General features: G+C 41.7%; 1 protein-coding gene across 1 annotated transcript in view; it reads right to left on the reverse strand.

Annotated features, from left to right (window-relative positions):
* ALPK1 (alpha kinase 1) overlaps window positions 1-24,807 on the reverse strand; it is a 126,782-nt gene that overhangs the window by 41,575 nt on the left and 60,400 nt on the right. Inside the window, 2 exon segments of the mRNA XM_003129245.6 lie at window positions 19,113-19,267; window positions 24,502-24,733. Of these exon segments, the coding sequence (XP_003129293.5) occupies window positions 19,113-19,267; window positions 24,502-24,622 (276 nt within the window). The 5' untranslated portion in view covers window positions 24,623-24,733.

Below are 24,807 nucleotides of genomic sequence, written 5' to 3' on the forward strand. Positions count from 1 at the left end.
ATCTATCCCTGCTTTCTTACCCTCCCCCTGGCAAATCGACTGTGAATGGAGATGGCTGTCTGTTAAAAGAAAAAGCCAGCAGTATCAGAACAGACACCACTTAACCAAGATGCTGGGGAATCTCACAGCCCCCAGGGAGGGGACCTTTGTACCTTACCTCTCTTCTGGACTCCAGGTTGCTACAGCCACCAAGACTCCAGTTATCCTTCTTGGTGATTTCAACATCCACATTCACGATTCACCCAGCACACTGGTCTTTCTTGTCATGGCCTCTTTAGCTCCAATGATCCTGTTCTGCACTCAGCCTTAGTCACATACGCCCGTGATCAGTCATACCCTAGAAACTGCCATTGTGGCAGCATCAGTCAGAAGCCGAACTCAAGCATTTGATTTTCTGATCTTCATCTCCTTTTCTCCCAGCTCCCAGCTCCAGTAATTCTGCAACCCTTCAAGACATCCACACTCTCTGCTGACCCTACTGCTTTTTTGTTATTTGTTTTTGGCTATACTGTCAATCCGTCATGTCCTCACCTAACTCTTAAATTCCATGGTGCATCAATGAAACAGGTTTTTTTTTTTTTTTTTTTTTAAATAAGCATTCTCGATTCCTTTGCTGCTATTTCTATCATATTTGTCTGGCAATTCTAACCATGTTTCTTGTTAACGGAAAAATGTTGGCCTTCTATTAGAATCACCTGGGGAAGCTTTTAAAAAGCCAGATGCCCAGAAGGTGCCCCAGCCCTGTTAAATCAGAATCTTTGGAAGTGTACCCAGGCATCAGTGACTCTTAACAATGCCCAGGTGATACCAATGATCTCCAGGTAATTCCAATGATTTCAGAGTCTCCAGCCCCCCAGAGCCAGCCTGACCCCCACCTCTTCCCCCACCCCACACTCCCTCCTCCCTGCTGGAGGTGGAATGAGTTTTCTTTTTTTGTCTTTTGTCTTTTCAGGGCCACACTCATAGCATATGGAGGTTCCCAGACTAGGGGTCTAATTGAAGCTGTTGCTGTTTGCTGGTCTACACCACAGCCACAGCAATGCCAGATCGAGCTTTATCTGCGACCTACACCACAGCTCAAGGCAACCCACTGAGCAGGGCCAGGGATCGAACCCACAACCCCATGGTTCCTAGGCGGATTTGTTTCCTCTGCACCACAACGGGAATTCCTGGAATGAGTTTTCTGATAGAAATGGCATACCTGACTCAGATCTTCCTCTTCTCTTTCTTCAAATCTTCCTCTCTATTCTACTGTAAGGGAAGGGGCCTGCCAGCAACAAGATGACTCCGGAGGAGAGAATTTTCCAAACCGCTTGTCTGAAAACCTAACTGCACTCTCCTGTTTTAGAATAATAAAGGTTCTTTTTTTTTTTTTTTTTTTTTTTTTTTAATGGCTGCACCCACAGCACATAGAAGTTCCTGACCTGGGGATTGAGTCAGATCTGCAGCTGCTCCCTACGCCACAGCAGGAACTCCAAAGGTTGCTCTTTTGCGTCTTTCAGTTGGTTCTGAACACAGGAGGGAAGATGAATACTATTGTCACTTCATGTTTTCAAAGTCTATCTAATTCTCTGCCTAACCTGAGCTTCTACCCAAGCAAGTGAATGTGGCTGGAGAAAACACACAACCATAACACTCTACATTTATGATCCTAACCTGAAGTTGGCCCTCAGCATGGCCTGCCAATCCAGCTACACTTACACCTTTGCTTTCCGCTCAAGCTGTCACTGCCCTTTGAACCTCCTCGCACTCCACTGATGATGACCCGGCTTCTTATTTTACTAAGAAAATAGTCAGCAAGACAAGATCTTCCTTACCCTCTTACCCAAATTTGCTAGCCCTCTTGTGCTGTAACCCATGTGCTCTGCCTACTTCTCTATTGGCATGGATAAGACCAACCCCCACCTCCCCACTTAGATGCTCAATTCTATCCTGCCTTCTTTACCCTAGGACATTTGGCCATAAACACCTTCTTTCACTTCTGCATCATTAATTTCCTCATCTCTACTGGGTCGTTCTCAGCAGCATACAAACACATCATAATATCTTCTATCTGAAAGCATCCTCTTTTAACCATGTATCTCTTAGTCCTCTGAGGCTGCCTTAACAAACATGCTATAAACTGGGCGGCTTACAAGCAACAGAAAGTTCTCTCTAGGGGCTGGGAAGTCCAAGCTGAAGGGATCTATTGACTTGACGTCTGGTGAGGGCCTGCTTCCCAGTTCACAGATGGCCTCTTTTCTCTGCATCTCTCTGGCACCTCCATTATAAGGGCAGGAATCCCATTCATGAGGACTCTGTCTTCAAGGCCTAATCACCTTATCCGCAAATGCCCTCTCCAAAACCAGCACCTGGAGGGTGAGGATTTTAACATGAATTTGGGGGTTAGGGCACAAATTTTCCATCTACAGCATTTTTCCTTCAGCACCTGTCCCATTTCTCAGTCCCTCTTTACAGCCAATCTCAGAAGAGTTGTCCAAACCACCGTCTTTGCTTCCTCACCTCCCACTCTTTCTTAAATCTATAGCTCTCATCTCCAACCCTCCGTTGAACTCACTCTTTTCAAGACAACCTCCAAACCCAATGACCATTTATTAATCTTCATCTTATTCAAACTCCTAGAAACACGTGGCTGTGAAAATCACTTCCTCCTTTTTCATGCCGGGGACTTCCGGCATTTCACAATTTCTGGTTTTCTTTCTACTTCACTGGCTACTTTTCCTCACTTCACTATACTTCCTTTCCAGCCTCTAAATGTCGAAGGCCCTAGGGCTCAGTCCAAACACTGCTTCCCTTCTCTAGCTACACTGAGACTGTCTCATGGCCTCAAATATCACGTCTGTTGATAATCCTAAATTTAAATATCATCTTGAGTCTCTTTCCTTCACGGCTGCCTGGTGTACGAAATTGCCCAGACAATAAATAGTCCATTGTGGATGTCAGTTAGGTACCTCAAACCTAACGTGTTTAAAAGAAAACTTTATTTTCTCTTCTATGCTTGCTTCTCCAATACAGTAATGATAACTTGTCCATTCATTTGCTGAGGACAAAACTTTAGAGGGTTTTTTAAAAAATTATTATTATTATTTTTTGTCTTTTGCCTTTTTAGGGCCACACCTGCGGCATATGGAGGTTCCCAGGCTAGGGGTCGAATTGAGCTACAGCTGCCAGCCTACACCACAGCCACAGCAACATGGGATCCGAGCCGCATCTGTGACCTATCCCACAGCTCACGGCAAGGCTGGATCCTTAACCCACTGAGCGAGGCCAGGGATCAAACCCGCAACCTCATGGTTACTAATCCGGTTTGTCAACCATTGAGCCACGATGGGAACTCCAAAACTTTAGAGTTTTGACTCTCAGTTTGTGATTCTTATTTTCTCATAATCCACATCTAATCCATCGCCAATGTTGTTGGCTCTACCTTTAAAATAGGCACAAGATCTGACCACGTTTCATCTCCTCTAGAGCAACCACTTTAGTTGAACCTATTATTGTAAACTTGCTTGGATACAAGCAACAGCTTCCTACCTAGAATCCCTCCATTTGCCATCCAAGTTCTCACTCTCTTCTCCCCACATTCCTCACACAGTGACCAGAGTGAAACTTTTAAAATGTAAATCAAAGAATAACGTTGATTCTTTACTCAGCGTCAACATGACTTCCCATGACACTTAAAATCAAATTTAAAACTGTTTTCTTGGTCAACAAGGCCCTATATGATAGTGCCTCTAGTTCACTGACCTAGTTCCTCTCACTCTTATTACTTCTCAGTGTTCTGCAGCCTCCCTGCTCACCCTCCAAGTCAAGCATGTGCCTCTGGGCCTTTGAACTTCTCGTCCCCTCTGGAATGCTCTTCCCTCGGCTATCTGCAAGGCTCCCCCAGTCAGATCTGGACTCCAGTTATCCTTTCAAAGATGCGTCTCTGTCCATTACTCTAAAATAACAGTATCTATATTTACTTGCCATTCTTTCCTTGAATCAGCTTTGTTTTCAAAGCACTTACCCTCCAATATTAAATTATATGTATTTTTATGTTTAGCTGTATATTTCCTATCTTCCCACCAAAATGTAAGCTTTCCATTTACATTGAATGTCAATCCCCGGGCACTTTGTCTTGCTTACTGCTGTAGACTCAGTGTCTTGAAAAGTGGCTCAGTAAGTAATTAGTTCATGGCTCTCTAGTTGTTTCCCTGATTCCTTTGTTTTTTATATGCATGCAGAGCTGCCTTAGTGCTACTTCAGATTTTAGATCATGATTTATTTGCTATATGAGGCATAAGTGAAAATACCGATAGAGCAAAGTTGGTTTTTTTTCTCTTTTTTTTCAGGGAGTAAAACACCAAATAATTAGAGAAGATCAAAACATGCAAAAGGAATACAAAGAGGTTTTATTTTACAAGCTAGATGGCCTCAAAAATATAATTTTATCTCTGGGTATAAAGTCCTTTTTTTTTTTTTTTTCCTTCCCTTTTCTTTTTCTGCTACACCTGCAGCATATGGAAGTTCCCAGGCCAGGCCTCAAATCTGAGCTGCAGCTGAGACCTATACCACAGCTGCAGCAGTGCGGTGATCCTTAACCCACTGTGCCTGGCAATGCCACAGAGACAAGCTGGATCATTAACCCACTGTGCCACAACAGGAACTCCTGTAAAGTCCAGATTTTTATGAAAATATTTATTGGTGATGCCAGTGTCATGATTATATGCAGTGATAAAGAAACGTTAGAGAAGCCTGAGAAATTGAGATTCTTCTTTCTTTTCTAACTATGAAAATGCCTATAAAACCACAGTAAAACTATACTCTCTCAAAGGGCCCTTTCACTAGAAATAACCATAAAATGAAAATCAGAATCACAAGTCCAAATTAGGTGACAGAACACTTTACTGTGGACAGAACTAACTGATTTGGGGCCCCTGAACTTAATCTCAAAAAACAAGAGAAAACTCATCACTGCAATACGCTCTATTAATAGGGGAAAACTTTGCACCTGCAGCTTTATAGTGTAGAAAATGATTCTTGGCATATGGTTTAGGGGGATTTATTTAGTCAACAAAATATTTATTGAGTATCTCATAGATGCATCTGAGAGACACTGGAAAAACAATAATGAGAAAGACAGACATGGTGTTAGCTGATCTGTGAATATTTCGAAGACGAAAATTCCTACTTAAGTGGATTGGGTGGGGTGACTTATAGAAAATATAGAACAAATGAATATCAGAATTGGAGATTAAAACTTAATATTTAGACTACAACTTAGGATTCTGAGTTAATGCATTAACTGCAAGCTCCCCAAAATAAGGGCCCCCAGAGGAAGAGTTATCTGATGAAAAGGAGGATGCATTCTTCTCCTAAACTACTGGGATTCTGGGGACATGCCCCTCCTCCCCGAAGAGTACAAGTCAGGTCAAATGTCAAAGTCTTTCTTAACTGAGATGGAATTGGAAGACCTTTGTATCTGATGGTGAGGTGGTACTTTGTTTCCTGGAACCATATATTAGAATAGCGGCAGATACATAGTGCAAAGAGAATGGTTTAGACCCCACTGTCCCTAGGGCTTTTTACTTGTGCTTAAAGTAATAATTACCACTGAAAGGTTTGAGAGCTTAATTGTGCCTGTTGCAAATTTAACAGCTATGCATGAGTAGAGAAAGAAATAGACTGATTTGTCACTTTAGAATCCTATTACCCAAGAGAATCACATTTACATAAGCAAATCAGAAATAAATGTTTTAACAATAAGGGTTAGCCTTGCTGTAATAAAACCTCATTAATCTCAAACTATTAAACTAGGAAGTGTTAATTTAAGGAATGGTTATTCACTAAATCAGAATCTCTGGGTAGTAGGACTTGTGCATATGTATATATAAATCTATGTGTGTACATATATATGCATATGTGTGTGTGCATATATATATATACGTATGTATATATACATTTATTTAGGGCCACAGCCATGGCATATGGAGGTTCCCAGGTTAGGGGTTGAATCAGAGCTGTGGCTGCTGGCCTACACCACAGCCACAGCAATGCCAAATCCAAGCTGCGTCTGTGACCTACACCACAGCTCATAGCAACACCAGATCCTTAACCCACTGAGCAAGGCCAGGGGTCAAACCTGCATCCTCATGGATACTAGTCAGACTCGTTTCTGCTGAGCCACACGGGAACTCCAGGAATATATATTTTTAAGGAGTCTTACTTTTCCCCAGTCTTCCTCTCCCACTCCAACTAATGTACATGCGTGTACACACACACACACACACACACACACACACACACACACGCACACCAGGTAATCCTGATTCAGTCCCCCCTGAGCAGTTTTTGGATTCTCAAACATAAATCATTAAAGTCATGAGCAAGACTAAATTACGTGCATGTTAAGTATACAGGGCAAAGATTTGGCCTTATACAAAGAGTGAGTAGAAGCTGCCATAGTCTTCTATTCAAAGTAATAAAATGGGAGAGTTTCTGAGAAAGAATGGTAGGAGTCTGATCCCCAAGCCCTTTTAACTTTCTACCTGGCAATGACTCCAGAGGCCCAGAGATTTCGATTTCATATACAATGACAGTGAAAATAATTTATGCCTACTATGATAGGAGGATTTCAATACCAATGAAAGAAACTTATTTTGCTTTCCGTCTTTACATGGTGAAGAAATATAAAAAGTCCTAGAATTAAGTTAGTAATACTTTCAAAATGTGGTAGATTATACCTATGTATGGAAAAGAAGCCAATCTGTTTGAGACTATTATCAGGAGGAAGTGAGTCCAATCAGTTACTAGAGGGAGATACTGTGAGAAAGTGCAAAAAAAATGGGGCTCGAATTGCACTGAGGCATTGCTTGATTAGGGGTAAGTTACTTAACTTTTAAATTTTAACTTCTTTATATTTAAAAATCAGTCCCTGAGATACCAAAATATAAAGAAAAATTTAAAAGTTTCCACCAAAGTTTACCAACGAGAAAGAAATCAAGCTTTACTAACATTGAAAAAACTGGGCAGACCCCAGCCCCTTACTTTGCCTCTGTCAGATGGTGACTCATCACAGATGGTACACGAGGAATTCCTCATCTTGGAGAGGCTGATGATGAGGACGTGCCCATGGACTGTTTTCAGCTTACTGTACCACAGTTTATTTACACCAGGTTAAGTAGATTTATAGGTTATATTATCACAAATCATAGATACTTTAGAATAATTCATAACGAGAGGGAGAAAGACGACAAAGCTATCAAGGCGAAGTTCTTTAAAGAACAGTCAAATGTTAAAAAGAGTCTGGACATTTTTCTTTTGTAAACAGACAAGTGCTAGTTTTGTGCTTTGGTAGTATCATAGCCAATAAGTTTTATCCAAGGTATGATTACCGCTAATTGAAACAGACAAGTGCTCCATATTTGCCAACCTTTTCTTTGGTGACAAGTAGCTGACAATAGTATGTTATATCCAAAAAGTATTCTGAAAATATTTTTCAGACGATGAAACTGGAAGTGTTTTCATCATTGAGATTTTCATACTAAAGTATCATGTACCAAAAAAACCCTTACACAAATGGGAAACTCAATCTGTTGAAAAATCTTCCACATGAAGAGTTTGAATGGGTTGTGACATCTTTGCTAAGACAAAATGTCTTCTCATACAGATGGCCAAAAGGCACATGAAAAAGATGTTCAACATTGTTAATTATAGGAGAAATGCAAATAAAAACAACAATGAAGTATCATCTCACTGGTCAGAATGGATATCATCAAAAAATCTACAAATAATGAATGCTGGAGAGGGTGTAGAGAAAAAGGAACCCTGAGAATGTAAACTGGTACAGCCAATTTACATGAAGAATAGTACGGAGGTTCCTTAAAAAACTAAAAATAGAAGTTGCATATGATCCTGCAATCCCACTCCTGGGCATCTATCTGGAGAAAACCATAATTCAAAAAGATAAACACACCCCCAACGTTCATTGCAGTGCTATTTACAATAGTCAAGACATTGAAACAACCTAAATGTCCATCAACAGACAAATGGATAAAGAAGATACAGTATATATACATAAAGAAATACTACTCAGCCATAAAAAAGAATGAAATAATGCCATTTGCAGCAATATAGACAGTCCTAGAGATTATCATATTAAGTGAAGTAAGCCAGAGAAAGAAAAATATAATAGGGTATCACTTACATGTGGAATCTAAAAAGAAATGAAGCAAATGAACTTATTTACAAAACAGAAATAGACCCACAAACATAGAAAACAACTTATGGTTACCAAAGGGGGAAGGGATAAATTAGGAGTTTAGGATTAACATATATACGATATTATGTATAACCAATATTTTATAATAATCTATAAGGGAAAAGAATCTGAAAAAAAAAGATACATCTGTATGCATTACTGAATCACTTTGAAACTCTGAAACTAATACAATACTGTAAATCAACTATACTTCAATAAAAATAAAACACAATAAATGTAACATCTGATTACCCTGTAGAAACACACAACTGACAGTAAGGAAAGAGGAAATTTGCTAGCTGAATTTCAAAAAATGATTTTTCATAATCAGTGGCTGGACTGAAATAGAAGTAGCATGAGTTAATCTCAGTCTACCTCTTTCATTTGGATCTACATTTCTTTGAGACAAAATTTTTTCAACTATTACAGTCATTTGAAGTGCTGAAATAAACTGTGCTAGCCATATCTTCAAAGCACAGTGCTAAGCCAAGATTTTAAAACATAAACATATTCAACTACAATTTTAACAAAACAAGTTAAATGCAATAATGCAATTTCAAAAATTATTTTAAAAGATGCATTTAACCTTTGTTCTTAAATTTCTACCCTACAGAAATATATACATACAACATAGTAATGCATAACATACTTACAGATAAATAAATAAATAAATAAATGCATATCTGGGTACCTGCTCAAAAGTTTTTACTGATAAGCAATAAAAAATTAAAGACAACTGATTCAGAATTCATTATCAGTGGGATAACGAAAATCTTTCTTTTTTCTTTACAAACAGGTGATGAAAGAAAGAACCAATCCAAATATCTATGAATTCGTTGAACTTAAAAATGTTTGGTTTCTGCCCTCTGAGGCAAATTGTTTTAATAATCAGGACAGGTGTTTCCACATCATGGAAGGATGGTGGCAAGTAGAGAAGGTGGCACACAGGGGCGGCCTGGGGTCACATCCCAGCTTACCCACACCTTGTCGTGTGGATTGGGAACATCGCTCAAGCTCTCTGAGCCAATCACCTTTTCTGAAAAATGGGCACAATCAGTTCTTTTTTGCAGGCTTGTCGTCAAGATTATGTCAAGAGCATATTATAAGGAAGCATGTGAAATTGTCAGTATTTAGTGTTCACTGACAACAGCACTGTGGTTCAGCTAATATAAAGTGTCAGATTTGTGTGTGTGTATATAGATATATAGACATATATATAGAGAGATTATTTAAGCTCCTTATTTACTTAACATGTAAAACATGGGAGGTGATGCTCTTCTTGATAAGACTTATTGAATAAGCACATCCCCAGGATTGATCTTTTCTGCAGGTCATCTCTTTCTTCTTCCTGCCCAACACTTCAATCTGTTCATTTTCTGCATTTCAATTTGGAGCTGGGCTGCCCAGCCCACTTGTCTAAGTTTGAACAACTCTTCGGAGACTTGGCTTAGCTTTTGGGCCTCATTATGGTAAGACATGAAATCCATGCCACAGGGTTAGTCTTCATCAAAGGGATAACTCGCATGCCTGATTCTGTGGCAACCGAAGTTTCATTGGTAGAATTTTAAGGACAGGTCACCATTTTAATTTATCTTCCATTGAAACTTGAAAGTACTGTATTAAAAGGGGCAGTGTTTTGGCACAGTTTTAGAGCAGGGTTTAAATCCTTGGTGATTTTAATCATACTCTATCTTTAAGTCTGAATACACATAGGCCCTGGAGCTAATATTTATCCTCCGAAGGCTCCATTCTCTTGGTGTCTAATTTTTACTTATTAGATGCAGTTTGGTTTTGATGGATCTGAACCTTTTGTCTGGCTTCTTTTCAAAAGAAGACATATAATGTTCAGCTAAGGAAACAAGTTTTAAATGTTGATAATTGGAAACTGCATAATTTCTGTCTGCCTTAATTCTGCTCTGAGTTATAAACTCAAATCATATTAACAGCGCAGAGGGCAGGTTACAGGACAGCAGAAAAGACAGGAATGCACCAGAGAAAGGCTGCCCCAGTTCTACAACAGCCCTGTGTGAAGAATGGGGTTGTACAGACTCAGGGAGGACACCCCAGGCTCAGGCTAGGAAACCTAGGTGCTGCTGCTCCCACTGATGGGCTGTGCAACTTACAGCAAGTCACTTCTCATTCTCTCTGGCTCCCCCTCTATCAAATGATGGGCTTGAAACAGACAATCTCCAAATTTCCCTCCAGGTGTGGTTTTCTATCACTTGATACAGAAATAAATGAATAACTTGTATTCATGAATATCAATTATATAGATGTACATGTATGTATGTATATTCCATAGGTGTGTGTATATGTGTGCTAAAATGATCTCCAAAATCTTAACAGGAGAATAATGATACTTAGCTAAGAGGAAGGTATCAAATGGAAAAAAAAAAGATTCAGCAACAAGACCACTGTGTTTTGAATCCTCACTTTATCAGTGAAAGATGCATGGTTAAAATCATTTGATTAATGACATTAGCTCCTCCATTAGCATATGAGCAGTTCAGTATTTGTCCTCGCTCTTAGAGAAGTGATGCTGCATAACCTTACTATCCTCACTTAGGTTTTTGAACATTTGACCTATTTAGACTTAAGGGCAACTGAACAACAGATGCTCCTCTCTTTTTCTCAACCCTCTTCCTTTTTAAAAAATAAGGCTAAGAGATGTTTATTACAGAATCAAAGAACTATAAAGAATAAAAGCGACTTGTAATCCTACCACTTTAATAAAAATGTTCAAATTTATTTAGATATTTAAGAGGAAAATTAGTAGGGCTTGATAACCAATAAGATATGAGGGTTGAGGCGGAAGACAGAATTGAAGATGATTCCCATGTCTCCATTTGGGTAACTGGGTGATTCATGATACCATTTAATGACACTATGATCACTGGAAGAGGACAAAGTGTGACTGGTGGAGGGGCAAGGAACTGGGAGATGATGAGTTCAGGTTTGGACCCAATGGACTTGAGATGTTCTGGGACCCCCAAAGGGAGGTGTTTAGTGGGCTGTGGTTTCACAGCTCAAAAGTGAATAAAGTAGGAAGAGTGATATGTTTTCTCCAATCTACTTTCTCTAGTTATGTGTAAGGACAAACTAATACATTAGATACTAGAACCTGTAAGCAAGCAACCTTTAGAGAGCAACCTTTAGTGGTCCTTCTCAGCCACCAGTCAGCACTGCAGTGGGTCCTTCCCCCAAGCAAGTGACAGTGAGTGAGTGACTGCTGGCCCCTCCACTCCCCTTCCTCTTATAAAAGGAGCTGAACTTGGACTGAGGAAGATAGCTTTTTGAGACACTAGCCTGCCATCTTCTCCGTCTGCTAGCTTTCCTATTAAAGTCCTTGCCCCAACAACTCTTCTCTGAATTGACTGGCCTGTTGTGCAGTGAGAAGAGCAAACTTGGGTTTGGATCAATTGTACCAACTTTTTTTTCCCTTGTAGAAACTGTTTTTGTTGAAAGGTTCTTTGGAACAAATTCTGTTCTTGACTGGACTTGGTTTAATCTGCCTTCCTCTCTGTAAGGGAATAGGACCACAGGCAAAGAATCATTTGAGAGCTTTCTTGCTTATTCCACATGAGCATAATCCAGCTTTCACTTGGTGTTAGTTTCCTGTGGCTGACATAATGAAGTACCACAAATGGGGTGGCTGGAAACATAGAAAGATATTGTTTCAAAGTTCTGGAGGCTGGAAATCTGAAATCAAAGTGTCAGTAGGTCGTGCTCTCTTTAAGGTTCCATGCCATTCTCTTAGCTTCTAGTGTTGCCAGAAATTGTTGCTGTTTCTTGGCCCATAGCTGCGTGATTTCAGCCTCTACCACATGGCCTTCTCTCTGTGTCTTCACATGGCCCTCCTCCTATAAGGCCCTCAGATTGGACTAAGGGTTCACCCTGCTTCAGTATGACTTCATCTTAACGAACGTCTGCAATGGTCCTATTTTCAGATAAAGTCACATTCTGAGGCACTGAGGGTTAGGACGTCAATGTATTTTGATGAGGGAACAAATCAACCCATAACACTTGGTAAAACTATGATAACCCCCAAATTGCAGTGCCTTTAATGACAGAGTTTTTGGTGGTTGTTCATATTTCCCACTGGGTGCAGTTTAGATGCAATTCTGAGGCTCTGCTCCATGTATGGTGCCCTTTCCAGGATCCAGGCTGGAATCTTATTCATGAGGCAAAAGAAAACTTCCAATTGCTTAACTATGCAATGGTTTATAAAGCTTCTGCTTGGGACTGACATGTGCGACTTCTAATCACCTTTCACTTGGTTGTGTGGCCAAGTCTGTAGGAATTAGAAAAGTTCCTATGTATTGAGTACCTGCCACATATGAGGTGGTCAAGAAGTGGAAGGAACCATTTGAATAAGCAGGCCTTTGACAAAGGGTTGCCCCAGCTCTTCATTTTGGTAGTTTTTCTGGAACATGAAGTAGGCCTTCTATAACTCTTGCATTTCTCTCAGTGCTCCGTAACAAATGCCTGGCACAAGGTAACACTCAATAGTTTTGCTGAATGAATGAATAAATACAGTTTGTACTCACTTTGCTTTTGCATCCTGATGAAAAAGATTTCAATTGTTAAAGCCCCAAAGGGCATAAAGATGAAAACCTCATTTGAGAAAATCAGTTGCTGAACAAATCAAAATCCCCAAAGCATCTATTACTGCTTTTTTTTTTTTTTTTTTTTTTTTTTTTTTTAACAGCCAAACCTGTGGCATATGGAAGTTCCTGGGCCAGGGCTTGAATCACAGCTGCAGCTGAGGCCTACACCACAGCTCACGGCAATGCCAGATCCTTGACCCACTGAGCAAGGCCAGGGATTGAACCCGCATCCTCATGAATACTAGTCAGATTCGTTTCCACTGTGCCACAATGGGAACTCTCCAACTCTCCTCCCATATTTTTCTTTGACCTGACATTTCATTTCCTGATAAATTCATGTTAGTTATCTTTTGCTAAAAGCTCTTTCCTCCTCTCTGTCCCCAGGTTACTCGCATTAGACATTTAAAAATATTATTTGCCTGCGCTCTTGCAGTAAGCAATTCTTATACTTATTATTTTTTTTGTTTAAATTCTTGATCCTTTAATATTTTAAGTAGTTCAAAAATAAAAATAACAACAATTTAAAGGTACCTGGATTATCTAAAAGAGATATATTAGAAAAAATATTCTAAAAGCTAAATTTATCAAACTCCATTCATAAACATTTTAAAACATATTAGCATAAGAAAACAACAAATTATCCTTTCGCTATCTCTTGAAATCATTGCAAGTTAGCACAGGTTCTCACCCAAAAGTATGCTGAATAAAGGTTATCAGCAGATTACTTTTTTTTTTACTTTTTAGGGCTGCACTCTCAGCATATGGAAATTCCCAGGCTAGGGGTTGAATCAGAGCAGGCCAGGGATTGAACCTGCATCCTCATGGGTACTAGTTGGGTTCATAACCCGCTTAGCCACAACAGGAACTCCTAGATTACCTATTATCAAGGCTGAAAAGTTAAAAAGGAAATGGGAAAAAAAATCTTCATTCTGAGTCTGCTTCATATCCTTGTACTATAGTTAGCCAACCTATAAAGATTACAGTATTATCTCTTTACAGAGGTACCACACAAATTCAGATTTCTTGCCCCCTTATAAACAGGGTTGGGGAGAGGCCGGTTCCTCCCAGCATCAGGACCCCTCAATCTGCAGGGAATGCTCAAAACCACTGTCTATGAAACAATTCTTGGCCTTGCAACCCTGTCTGCTACTGACATGCAAATTCAAACATGCCCTTTATCTCCCTTTCAAAAGTTCCCATTTTTTTCTCTTCCCTCCCTTCCCTCCCTCCTTTCTTTCTCTCCTTCCCTCCCTTCCTTCCTCCCTCCCTCCTTCTCAGCTGCACTCATGGAATATGGAAATTCCCGGGCCAGGGATCAAATTTGAGCTGCATCTGTGATCTACACCAGATCCTTAACCTACTGCATCAACACCAGATCCTTAACCTACTGCTCCAGGCCTGGGGATTGAACTGGTAGTGCCACAGAGACAAGCCAGATCATTAACCCCCTGCACCACAGTGGGAAGTCCTCATATTTTCTTTTCATCATGTAGAAATCACACTTTTCAGGAGAGTGAAAGTTACTGAAGAAATCACAAAAGTTGGCAATCACACTGAGGCCAATGCCTTCGTGTCCACACCTCACAAGCAAGGACAATTTTACTGTTAGAACTCTACTGCGTCTGCCCCGAACCAAGCTAAACAGAAAGCTAACGCTAAACGCTTTCAATACTTTTTGAAAAATCCATCAAAGGTTTTGCTGAATGATATTTATAAGGGCCTTACTGTTCTCTTTCAAAACTGAAATGCCCTTCTCCCACACTTGAAAAAAATTGCTTGTGCTTTTCATCTTTCCCTCTCAGAGTGTAAACATTGTTTTGAGTGAAAAGAGCTCAAGGAGCGCTTACTTTCCCTTGAAATTTTATTTTTAAATAAGAGAGGGGGAAAATCCTTTTTCTGACTAATACTAATAATATGGGTCAAAGTGTCAGGCGATATACAATTAAATGGAAAACAAAAAAGTTCCCCCTCTTTTTCCCACAGTACAATGGCACTGGAATATAAATTACCGATGAAGATGAAATAATACTTCAAAGCTTGTAGGGCAGGGCAGGGCAGTGTTTACAAAGTATTTTCTACGGCACGCCGAGACTTTCAAGATGATGGTAACCCATGGACTTGAGGGTGTTGCTGAATAGTCTAAAACTAGCATGAGGCAGGATTTTAGGTCCCTATAGCCTGTGACCCCATGATACGCTTTGTTTCACAAGGGCAGCTGCAGTTATCAACAGATGTTTCAGCAATAAATAATTGGTATCATCTCGGAAAAGACTCATCTACCTGGGGAGAGGGCATAATACCCAAAACACTGCCCAGCTATTACAGCCACATTAATCTCCCATCTCTCCGGGTTTCTTGGGGAGCATACTGCAGGTGTTTTTTCTGGGAGAGAGCGGACAAACTCTCTCAAGTCAGCAAGCTTTGTGTGGAGTGTAAAGGAGGTTGGCCCCTGCCATAAATTTCTGTCTGTGGCCACACACCAAAAGAGAAAAGATTGGGGGGCGGGGGCAGGAGGAAAGGAGGAGAGGGAGAAAACGGGGGAGGCTGCGGAGAACAGAAAGCAAAGCACAAAACACGTATGATGTTTAGAATCAGCCTAAGAGAGTAACATTAGAAAGGACCCTTCATTTTACCAACTCAGGCACTCAGCACAATTCTATGCTTGCATTTGCTCTGTTACATGTGGAATTAACCTAAAGACAGTGTTTATACTGCAAGTATAATGCTAGTTTTTACAATGGAGGGGAACCTTTTTCATGGGAAGGATTCATTTTAAGGTGAAAAAAATCATGGAAATTTAAATTAGGAAAAACACCTATAAGAAGAGATAACTGAAATGACAAACTCAGCAGCCTTTAACTATTTTTATGTAAGGAGGGAATTTCACAATTAATTGTTTATTAAAACATGGCTATCCGGCTTCAGTAAAGTATAATACTGAAACCAATGGATAATGAAACAGAAACAAATCATGGAATTTCCTGACAAGCTAAGATATTAAAAGTAGCACGAGTTCATAGGAAGCTGTAGTTCTCTGTACTTATAAAACACAGTGGTTTGCAATTGTGCACTTGGGGTCTGACACAATGGAAAAGCATCCCAAGAGTCTTTAGGAGGTGTGGTTGGTTAATTTACAGCTTGCTGGGAAAGCTAAAGAAAATGATGCTCAGAGTTCAAAAAGCTCCCAGGTTAAACACATTACAGGCTAAAGTAGCCTAATGCACTGATTCTTAGAGCTGCCTCTGAGTGATTTTGTGAGCTGGGCACAAACTTCTTAAATTCTCTATGCCTGTGCTTCCCCTCAACTGAGACATCTGTGACATACGAGGGAAAAATAGAAGGAATAATGAATAGGCTCCTGAAACAGTCTCAAAATTATGATCAGTTTGTCTCTCAACTCATCTTAACCCCCAAATGCAGCAAGACCTGAAGTTTTTGTTGTTTTGTTTTGTTCTTTGTCTTTTTAGGGCCGTACCAGCAGCATATGGAGGTTCGCAGGCCACGGGCTGAATCGGAGCTACAGCTACCGGCCTACGCCACAGCCACAGCAACGCAAGATCTGAGATGCAACTGCGACCTACACCATAGCTCACAGCAACGCCGGATCCTTAACCCACTGAGCGAGGCCAGGGATCGAACTCGAGTCCTCATGGATGCTAGTCGGGTTCATTAACCACTGAGCCACGATGGGAACTCCTTTGGCTGTTGTTGTTTTGTTTTTTAAGACCTGAAGTTTTTAAAACACCATTTTAAGTTTTTCAGCCTATGTCGCTATCAGCTTTGAATGCAGTGCGGGGGATCTAGTAAATGAGGGATGAACTGAAAGGAGTGAAACCCTGGTTATAGTGACCGTGCTGCACCTCAGTTTCTCAGCCTATATTGGAAATTCAGAGGAGCTTTCTAAGCCCCAAAGGTCAAAGCAGGGGTCACTCTCTCTGTGAGGCCATCCTGCTCTCACCTTCCTTGGAAGCCATATAAAGCTCTTATAAGCCACCGGCTGAATCACGCAGAGCTTTCCAAGCCCTTCTCCACGCACATCCCTGTTCAGGTTCTCCACCTTTCCCCTTCAATCGCCACCCTAGGTTTTTTGCAACAGTGGTTCTCAAAATCTAACATGCATCAGAATCATCTGGAGGGCTTGTTAATGCTAATTCCTAGGCTCTCACTCCCAGAGTTTCTGATTTCGGTAAAACTAATGTGGGGCCCAAAAACCCGAGTCAGTTTCCAGGTGATGCTAGTGCTATTGCTGGGAGGTCTAACGTTAAGCACCACTACTTTAGAGTTGAACTGGCCAATTAAATGGTAGCCCTAGCTACCTGTGACTATTTACATAGAAATTAATTTTATTATTATTTTGGCTACACCTGCAGCATGTGGCAGTTTCCAGGCCAGCGGTGGAACCCATGCCACAGTTCTGCGCCATAGCTGCAGCAAAAGATCCTTTTTTTTTTTGTCTTTTCTAGGGCCACACCCATGGCATATGGAGGTTCCCAGGCTAGGGATTGAATGAGAGCTACAGCTGCTGGCCACAGCCACAGCAATGCGGGATCTGAGCCTTGTCTGCAACCTACATCACAGCTCACGACAATACCGGATCCTTAACCCACTGAGCAAGACCAGGGATCGAACCTGCAACCTCATGGTTCCTAGTAGGACTCATTAACCACTGAGCCACAACAGGAACTCCAAAACTGGATCCTTAAGCTGATGTGCCACAAGGGAACTTCCAGAAGTTCATTTTAAAAATTCAATGAAACTGAAATTCAGTTCTTCGGTCAAGCTAGACACATTTTTAGGTACTTAAGAGCCATGTACATAGCCAGGGCCTAATGTATTGGGCAACGGAGATAGAGGACATTTCCATCACTGCAGAAAGTTCTACTGGACAGCCTACGGGTTGCATTAAACAAGTCTCAGGCTTCTACTTTCTCAAGTTCATCCCTTGGGGCTTCTAGAGGGAGAACTGGAGCAGGATGGAGGAAGGGGCTGTGAGTCTTAGCTCCACCACTCACTGGTCTGTTCCCCTGGGCAAGTTAATCTCCCTGCACCTTAATTTTGTCATCTGCAAAATGGGGATTATGATGGTAATCATCACTGAGGGCTATTTTGAAAATCAAATGAGACGACACATGTGTGAGCATTTTGTAAACCCTGTAGTTTTTGTTCCATTCCACTTCTCCACTAATAACAAGCGTGCTTATTTTAAACATGCTCTACACCGAATGTCTTCTAAGTCATCCCTTTCCTTTGCCTATAGTCCCCAGTCTGCCTAACCTCAGTCTGGTTTTTTTTTTTTTTTTTTGGAAGGTGGGAAAGGTGTGGGAGGGATTACTATTTCTATTACGTCTCCAACAATGCTGTTATGTGTCTATAGATTTTTGCTTTGCTAGGTAAAGACAATGTCCATGTAATTATTTGGGAATGACCCCAAAGCATATTTCCATGTAAACCAATAAAATAAAATTTTTAGGATACTATCATTGCTTGTAATTCCTGGTCTCCAGACAAATGTATGTATTTTATGTGAGAAAAATACAAGCTAATAGACTTTCATCTTTGATAATTATCTAAGAGAATATGGGGCGCGGGGGGGAGGCAACTACAAAAAAGGAAAATGGCACACCTAGTAGCATCCCCAGTATCTCAAGCTGAAATCTGAGCTCAAACTTAAGTTCATGTGTTCTTCTTGAGGCGCTCTCCTATTTGGGGTGGAGGTATCTGTTTGCCTCATTTCCAATAACTGAGCTGAAGAATGGACATGTCAATGACTTTGGCCCCAAACTACTTGAATAGCCTGAAGCATGAGGAGATAAGGGAGTGAATTTATCCTGGGTGGGGCTCAGGAAAGAGACCTGCCAGACCAACAGCTTATGACAGCAAGTCACATGGATGGAATAGAGGTGAATTTATTTCTTTAAGCTACCCAACTTTTAGAAAAATGCTATGAGGCATGGTAGAATCAAAACTACTGCTTCTGGCCCACCAAGGATATGCAAATATTTTGGCAGGACAGGGTCTCATTGGGCCCACTAGCTACCCTTCACTTTTACTTGATGTGGCTTTCCAACAGAAGATCTTACAGGCAAGTGAAGCTTTTCTAAAAGCTCCCCCCCGCCCCCGCCGCAATAGTCAGTCTGGCAGAGCTGACCATAACAGTAGGGGCTGTCTTACGCTTCTAAGAAATTTAATCTATTGGCCCACTTAGAGGCTAAATGCCTCACTTGGGGCTGGGGTGTTAGAGGAACAGGTGGTGTGGTTCTTCCTACCAGTAACTGCTGCAACCCGGCGCCAATCACATCCTGCAGGTTTGTTTTGTCCTCTGGGCCCACGGCTTGTTTGTACTGCCACTTTTCAGGCACGAAGGGCCACTTCATTTCCTTTGCCTCCTGGATCAGGGTTCTTAACTCGCTGGGGAGTGAAGCTGAAAAGGTCAGAGTTCAGGTAAGGAAATTGCAGTCAAAGAAAAGGCTGTTGAGTTACCAATGTTATGATGAAGCACCTCAGTGGCAAACTTCTTTTCTTCCCCCCTCTTGCTGGCTGGCCTAAGCTGGTGGTTCTGACTCAAAGAATAATAGCAAAAAGCTATCTGTCAGGGGTGGCCCTGGTGTACTTTGCCCTACAGGTAAACTGGGGTAGTCAGGCATTAAGAAAGGTTTTTAGCAGGAAGTGAAGCACTTCAGTGACTATCTCTGCATGAAGAATCAGAGAAAGGAATGAAGGAAATATTATTTTCTCTGTAAAGTGAGAAAGGGACTGAGATGGAATGGCCTTTGGGGCTTGTGGCAGCTGGGTAATGCAAAGAATCAGTTTGTACGACATCTTTCTTACTTCTCTGAGACCTCACCTCAACTCAGACTTTCACTGTGGACGACATTTGAATATAGACAATGAATACAAAAAATACCAATTTAATATGAAATGGCTTTGTTTCCCATTGGGGATATATTTAATCTCTTAATAGACATCAAACCTAATTAATTACAGAAGTCAACAATCTCCTGTACAAATTTGGGAAACCCAGAAAGCTCTGGAAACCAGAAGGTGTTTTGTTTTGTTTAAGTTCAGTACCCAAACCAGACTTGACTTGACCAGAGGCTACTTATAATCCTACTTAGTGAGATTAGTTATTTTGCTCTGAAAATTTTAATGTTTGACTGTAGATTCTAGCCCAGCTTCTACTGGAGGGTTGATATAACACAGTATATGCACTATACTACCCTTTCCAACTTTTGAAAAAAAATTCTCAATTGTGAAGCACAATTCTCAATTTTGAAAAAAATTCTCAATTTTGGGAGTTCCTGTCGTGGCGCAGTGGTTAACGAATCCGACTAGGAACCATGAGGTTGCAGGCTCGGTCCCTGGCCTTGCTCAGTGGGTTAAGGATCCAGCGTTGCTGTGAGCTATGGTGTAGGTTGCAGACGCGGCTCGGATTCCTCATTGCTGTGGCTCTGGCTTAGGCCGGTGGCTACAGCTCCGATTCGACTCCTGGCCTGGGAACTTCCATATGCCGAGGGAGTGGCCCTAGAAAAGGAAAAAAGACTGGGAAAAAAAAAAAAAGCTTCTCAATTCTGAAGCACACGTGACCCCCCCAGGACTCTGAATAAGGGATCATGGACTTGTATATGTGACTGCCAGCTCTAAATCTCTATGTGCTTGTCTTGCAGACATCTCAGACTCAACATATCTAAAACTAAACTCCTCACCTTTCCCTCCCTCTCTATTCTCTCTTTTGAGGAATGCTACTACCACTCACTGAGGTGCCCATGTCTGAAACCCAGAAGTTAGTACTTTTTGTCCTCTGTTCCTCCCTGAATCTAACTGGTTATGAAATTCTGTGGATCCTAAGATAGATTTCCTCTTTTTTACTATCAGTAATTCTTGCCTGAATCACTTCGTCTGTTTCATCTTTCCTACTGTCCATCCCTGCTTTGCTAAAAACAAGATGGACCAGGCCACTGCCCTGGAGAAAATTCTTGAATGCTTATGCACATCCTGTCCTCACTGTTTGCATTGCTCTCCCTCAATTATTTCATGACTAAGCCAGGCCCACTGACCTCATTCAGCATTCAGTGCAAACACTGCCACTTCTCATCAGCCCACCATGATCTCCTAGTGGAATAGAGCTGCCCTTCATAAGTGCTCCCAAACCCACCTTGCTCTCTAGCCACATCTGTCCTCTCATTGGACAGTGGATCGTGAGCTCCCTGAACACAGGCATCATGTCCTATCACTTCTATACATCACACCATGATGGTTAAAAGAAAGATTTGTTTACATGAGACACGCTAAATAGGACAAAAGAGATACAACACAGAAAGGGGGGTGGGGGAGAAGAGGAAGAGAAAGAACACCACCTAACTCTGACGTCATGTTCATGACGTCCTTGCCACCAGCTGGGCAAATGTAAGGAAGTCTCTCGATGGGGAAGGACTGCTTGCTTTTAAGGGGATAACGCACGGACCATGACAAGGGATGATTGATCTGGACCAGCTACTAGGGATGACTTACAAATATCACACTAAAACCATTGTTCCTCACCTCCTTCCCCATCCAGTAATCCAGAACTACTGAGCACCCTCTGTGCAATGGAACTCCCCCAGCGAAAGCAAAACCACGAAGCTGGGAACCTATGTGGTCACAATCTCCTCCTACCACCACCGACATCACTTCAACCTCTGAAAATGTTTTCAATATACATGTAGAGAAAATTCTTTCTTTCTTTTTTTGGGGGGAGGGGTCTTTTTAGGGCCACACCTGTGGCATATGGAAGTTCCTAGCTAGAGGTGGAATCGGAATTGCCGGCCCACACCACAGCCACTACAGGATCCAAGCCCCGTTTGTGACCTACACCACAGCTCATGGCAGTGCCAGATCTTTAACCCACTGAGCGAGGCCAGGGATTGAACCTGCATCCTCATGGATACTAGTCGGGTTCATCACTGTGGAGCCATGATGGGAGTTCTGAGAAAATCTCTTAAAAGATACTTCTAAATAGTCATGAATAGGATGACTATACAGTTCTGTTTGCTTAGGACAGTCCTACGTAATCACAGAGTACTTCTTAGCAGCACCTGCTCACTCTCAGAAGTATTTCGGGTTGGGAGTTCCCATTGTGGTGCAGCAGAAATGAATCCCACTAGTATCCATGAGGATGCAGGTTCAATCCCTGCCTCACCCAGTGGGTTGGGGATGCAGCATTGTCGCAAGCTCTGGTGTTGCTGTGGCTCTGGCATAGGCTGGCGGCTACAGTTCCAAATTGACCCCTGGCCTGGGAATTTCCACAGGCCGTGGGTGTGGCCCTTAAAAAAAGGGAAGTATTTCAATTTGACTGATAAATTATTTGGACACTCTATCCATGAGCATTGAGCTCAGGCATCAAAGGAGCAGTTAAATGACAAGAGAAATGTCATTTTTGGATTCACAGAACTGCACTCTATTTTGGTACTAAATAGCTTTAAATATTTTCAACCTTTCTTCATGAGGATAATCTTTTTTTTTTTTTTTTTTCTTTTTTGGCCATATCCATTGCATATGGAAGTTCCTGGGCCGGGGATCAAATCTAAGCCACAGCTGCCACAACATGGATCCTTAACCCACTGAGCCAGGCTCAAACCCGTGCCTCAGCAGCAACCTGGGCCTCTACAGAGATGATGCTGGATCCTTAACCCACTGTGCCATAGCAGGAACTCTGAGCAAATCTATTTTTCACAAGTCATTTTTGCCTCCTCTTACCAGCCTTTCCCTACAGATCATGCCAAACATGGACAGTCCAGTGGGACTACTGAAATAAAAGATGCCTCTGAAATATGTTTTAAAAATATATAAAATAGATCTCGTTTGGATTTCAGTTCTTTCTCTATCTCAGTGTGGTTGCTGGGGCTAGTCACTCATGTTGATTAGGACAATTTCGAAGGGAAAAGGATGCTGCTGAGAGGAGGAGGGAAAAGAATAAAACCCACAGTGTTCATGTTCGAGTCCGCCGGCTGGCCCTGTCGCCTGAAGTGACCCTGTATTAATGCCTTTCTCTGGGAGCACATGCGGGTGACGACATCAGTGGTGGTGGGGCAGCCTGACCCACGAGCTAAAGCTGCTCAGAAACCACCTGCCTAGGGACGGGCTCTGTGTTCAGACTGCAGCCAACCATGTGGATGGTGCTCGGTGGACCCCGCAGCAGCAGTGGCCATCAGCAAATGCTGAGTTTGGCACAACTCGGCACACAGTGCCCCCCCCCTCCCACATTGGTTTATCAGATTCAACCCACCCCAGCAGTCAGCCCCTGACGGAGCAGTAGCCTGCCTCTCTGATCACTTACTTCCCCAAGCAGCTTCCCTGAAGGGCCATGGCTAATTAAGTGATTTTGCAGTCATGATGTGCCTTATCTGGAATTAAAGTGATTTTTTCTTTTTCTCCTATTCTGAGGTACTTGGGAAGAAAAAGAAACAGAAAATGTTTCCCAATTGGGGGCTCACTAGGAAGCTTAAAGGAATGTGGGCTGAAGAAACAAAGGGCACGATGTAGTAAAAGGACAAGAGAAAAAAACTGAGGAGAAAGAACAGAACACACTGTCTCTGCGGAGAACTAGCACCAACCCTGCAGCAAGCCAAGCCAGACACTGATGTATCTGGCGAGCAAAGAAAGAGAACACAAACTAAGGTTGTGAAACAACTGGACACGAGGCATTTGGTCTTGAAAAGAGCACGGATGACAGGTTACAAAAAAAATCAGACTTCTAAAGGCACCCCAAAGCTCCCCTGTAAAAATGCATGTGCCTATACAGGAAAATGTGGAGAAGAGATGCTTCTAGAACCTTTCCCCATTACATAATCAACAACAACAAGAGATGGGGAATTATGGGAATCTTATTTCTGTAAGGAAGAGCACATCACTAAAAAAAAAGAAAACTATTAAAAGCAAAAAGGGACACAATTGACAGAAATGAAGGAAAATTTATGTGAATGCTAAAGAGAAATCCAAGGTAAGTAGGCTGCCACTCCAAAACAGGGTAAAGAAAAAATTAGAGTTGCTTTAACATTGTGATTGAAACTTCCCAAATAAAGACTCATCTAAAACTATGAATGGCATAAACTATGAATGAGCAGAAAAGCCAAATGCGTAAATCCTGATAATGATACAGTACGTACTTAGTGTGAGTGGATTTATTTTACAAATGACATGTAAATAAAACAAGAGAAATGTACTGATGATCAAAAAAGGGAGATGGAACTTAAGAGATGACATATTTGTGGAAACTGTAGAAGTCTATGGAAACTGATGAGGCACAAAAGCCTAGTTTGAAAAAAAGTATGTGCCACCATTCAGAAGTTGCTTCAATTTTTTAATAAGTGAAATTTACGTGCATCAGCCCACTTGGACCCTTTGTTCTTCTTGAACTAAACTGTTTCTTGTAGCCTCATGTTTACTGAAGCTTAAAATTAGAACTGACAGCAATTCACTGCAACAAAGTGGGCTTCCTCCCCTGCCCGTCCACCCGCAGCCCATGTCCCATTCATGCCCTAGAAATCCACTCATCTCTCGGTGGTCATCTGCCAAGAGAAGAAAAATAGGGCAGAGATGAGAACGTGTCATTCAGGCAGGGGAAAGGAGAGCAAACCTGCTGCTCCCTCCTCCCCCCAGCGCCTCCCGTCAGGACCTCACCTCTGCACCGCTGGTCCTCCCTCTTGTCCTCCTCCGACACATCTGACGCCTCCAACAAGAGCTGGTCCAGCACTTGCTTGCACTCCTGCAGTAGCGCAGCTACAGCTTTTTGATTATTCATGATGATCACCCTCCCTCAATGATGAGTCGAGTGTCCCTGGGCCTACAGTGATCAATTACCCAGGAGAAGACATCGATCCTCAATAAAAGAGCCCCTTCAAGGCTGAGGTACCTGGTGAACAAAAGAGGGGGAAAGATGATTAACTGAAGCATCATCAATTATCTGTAAGACTCAAGCAGGGAGGG

The sequence above is a fragment of the Sus scrofa genome, chromosome 8 (genome assembly GCF_000003025.6).
Source record: "Sus scrofa isolate TJ Tabasco breed Duroc chromosome 8, Sscrofa11.1, whole genome shotgun sequence".
NCBI classification, from domain to species: domain Eukaryota; kingdom Metazoa; phylum Chordata; class Mammalia; order Artiodactyla; family Suidae; genus Sus; species Sus scrofa.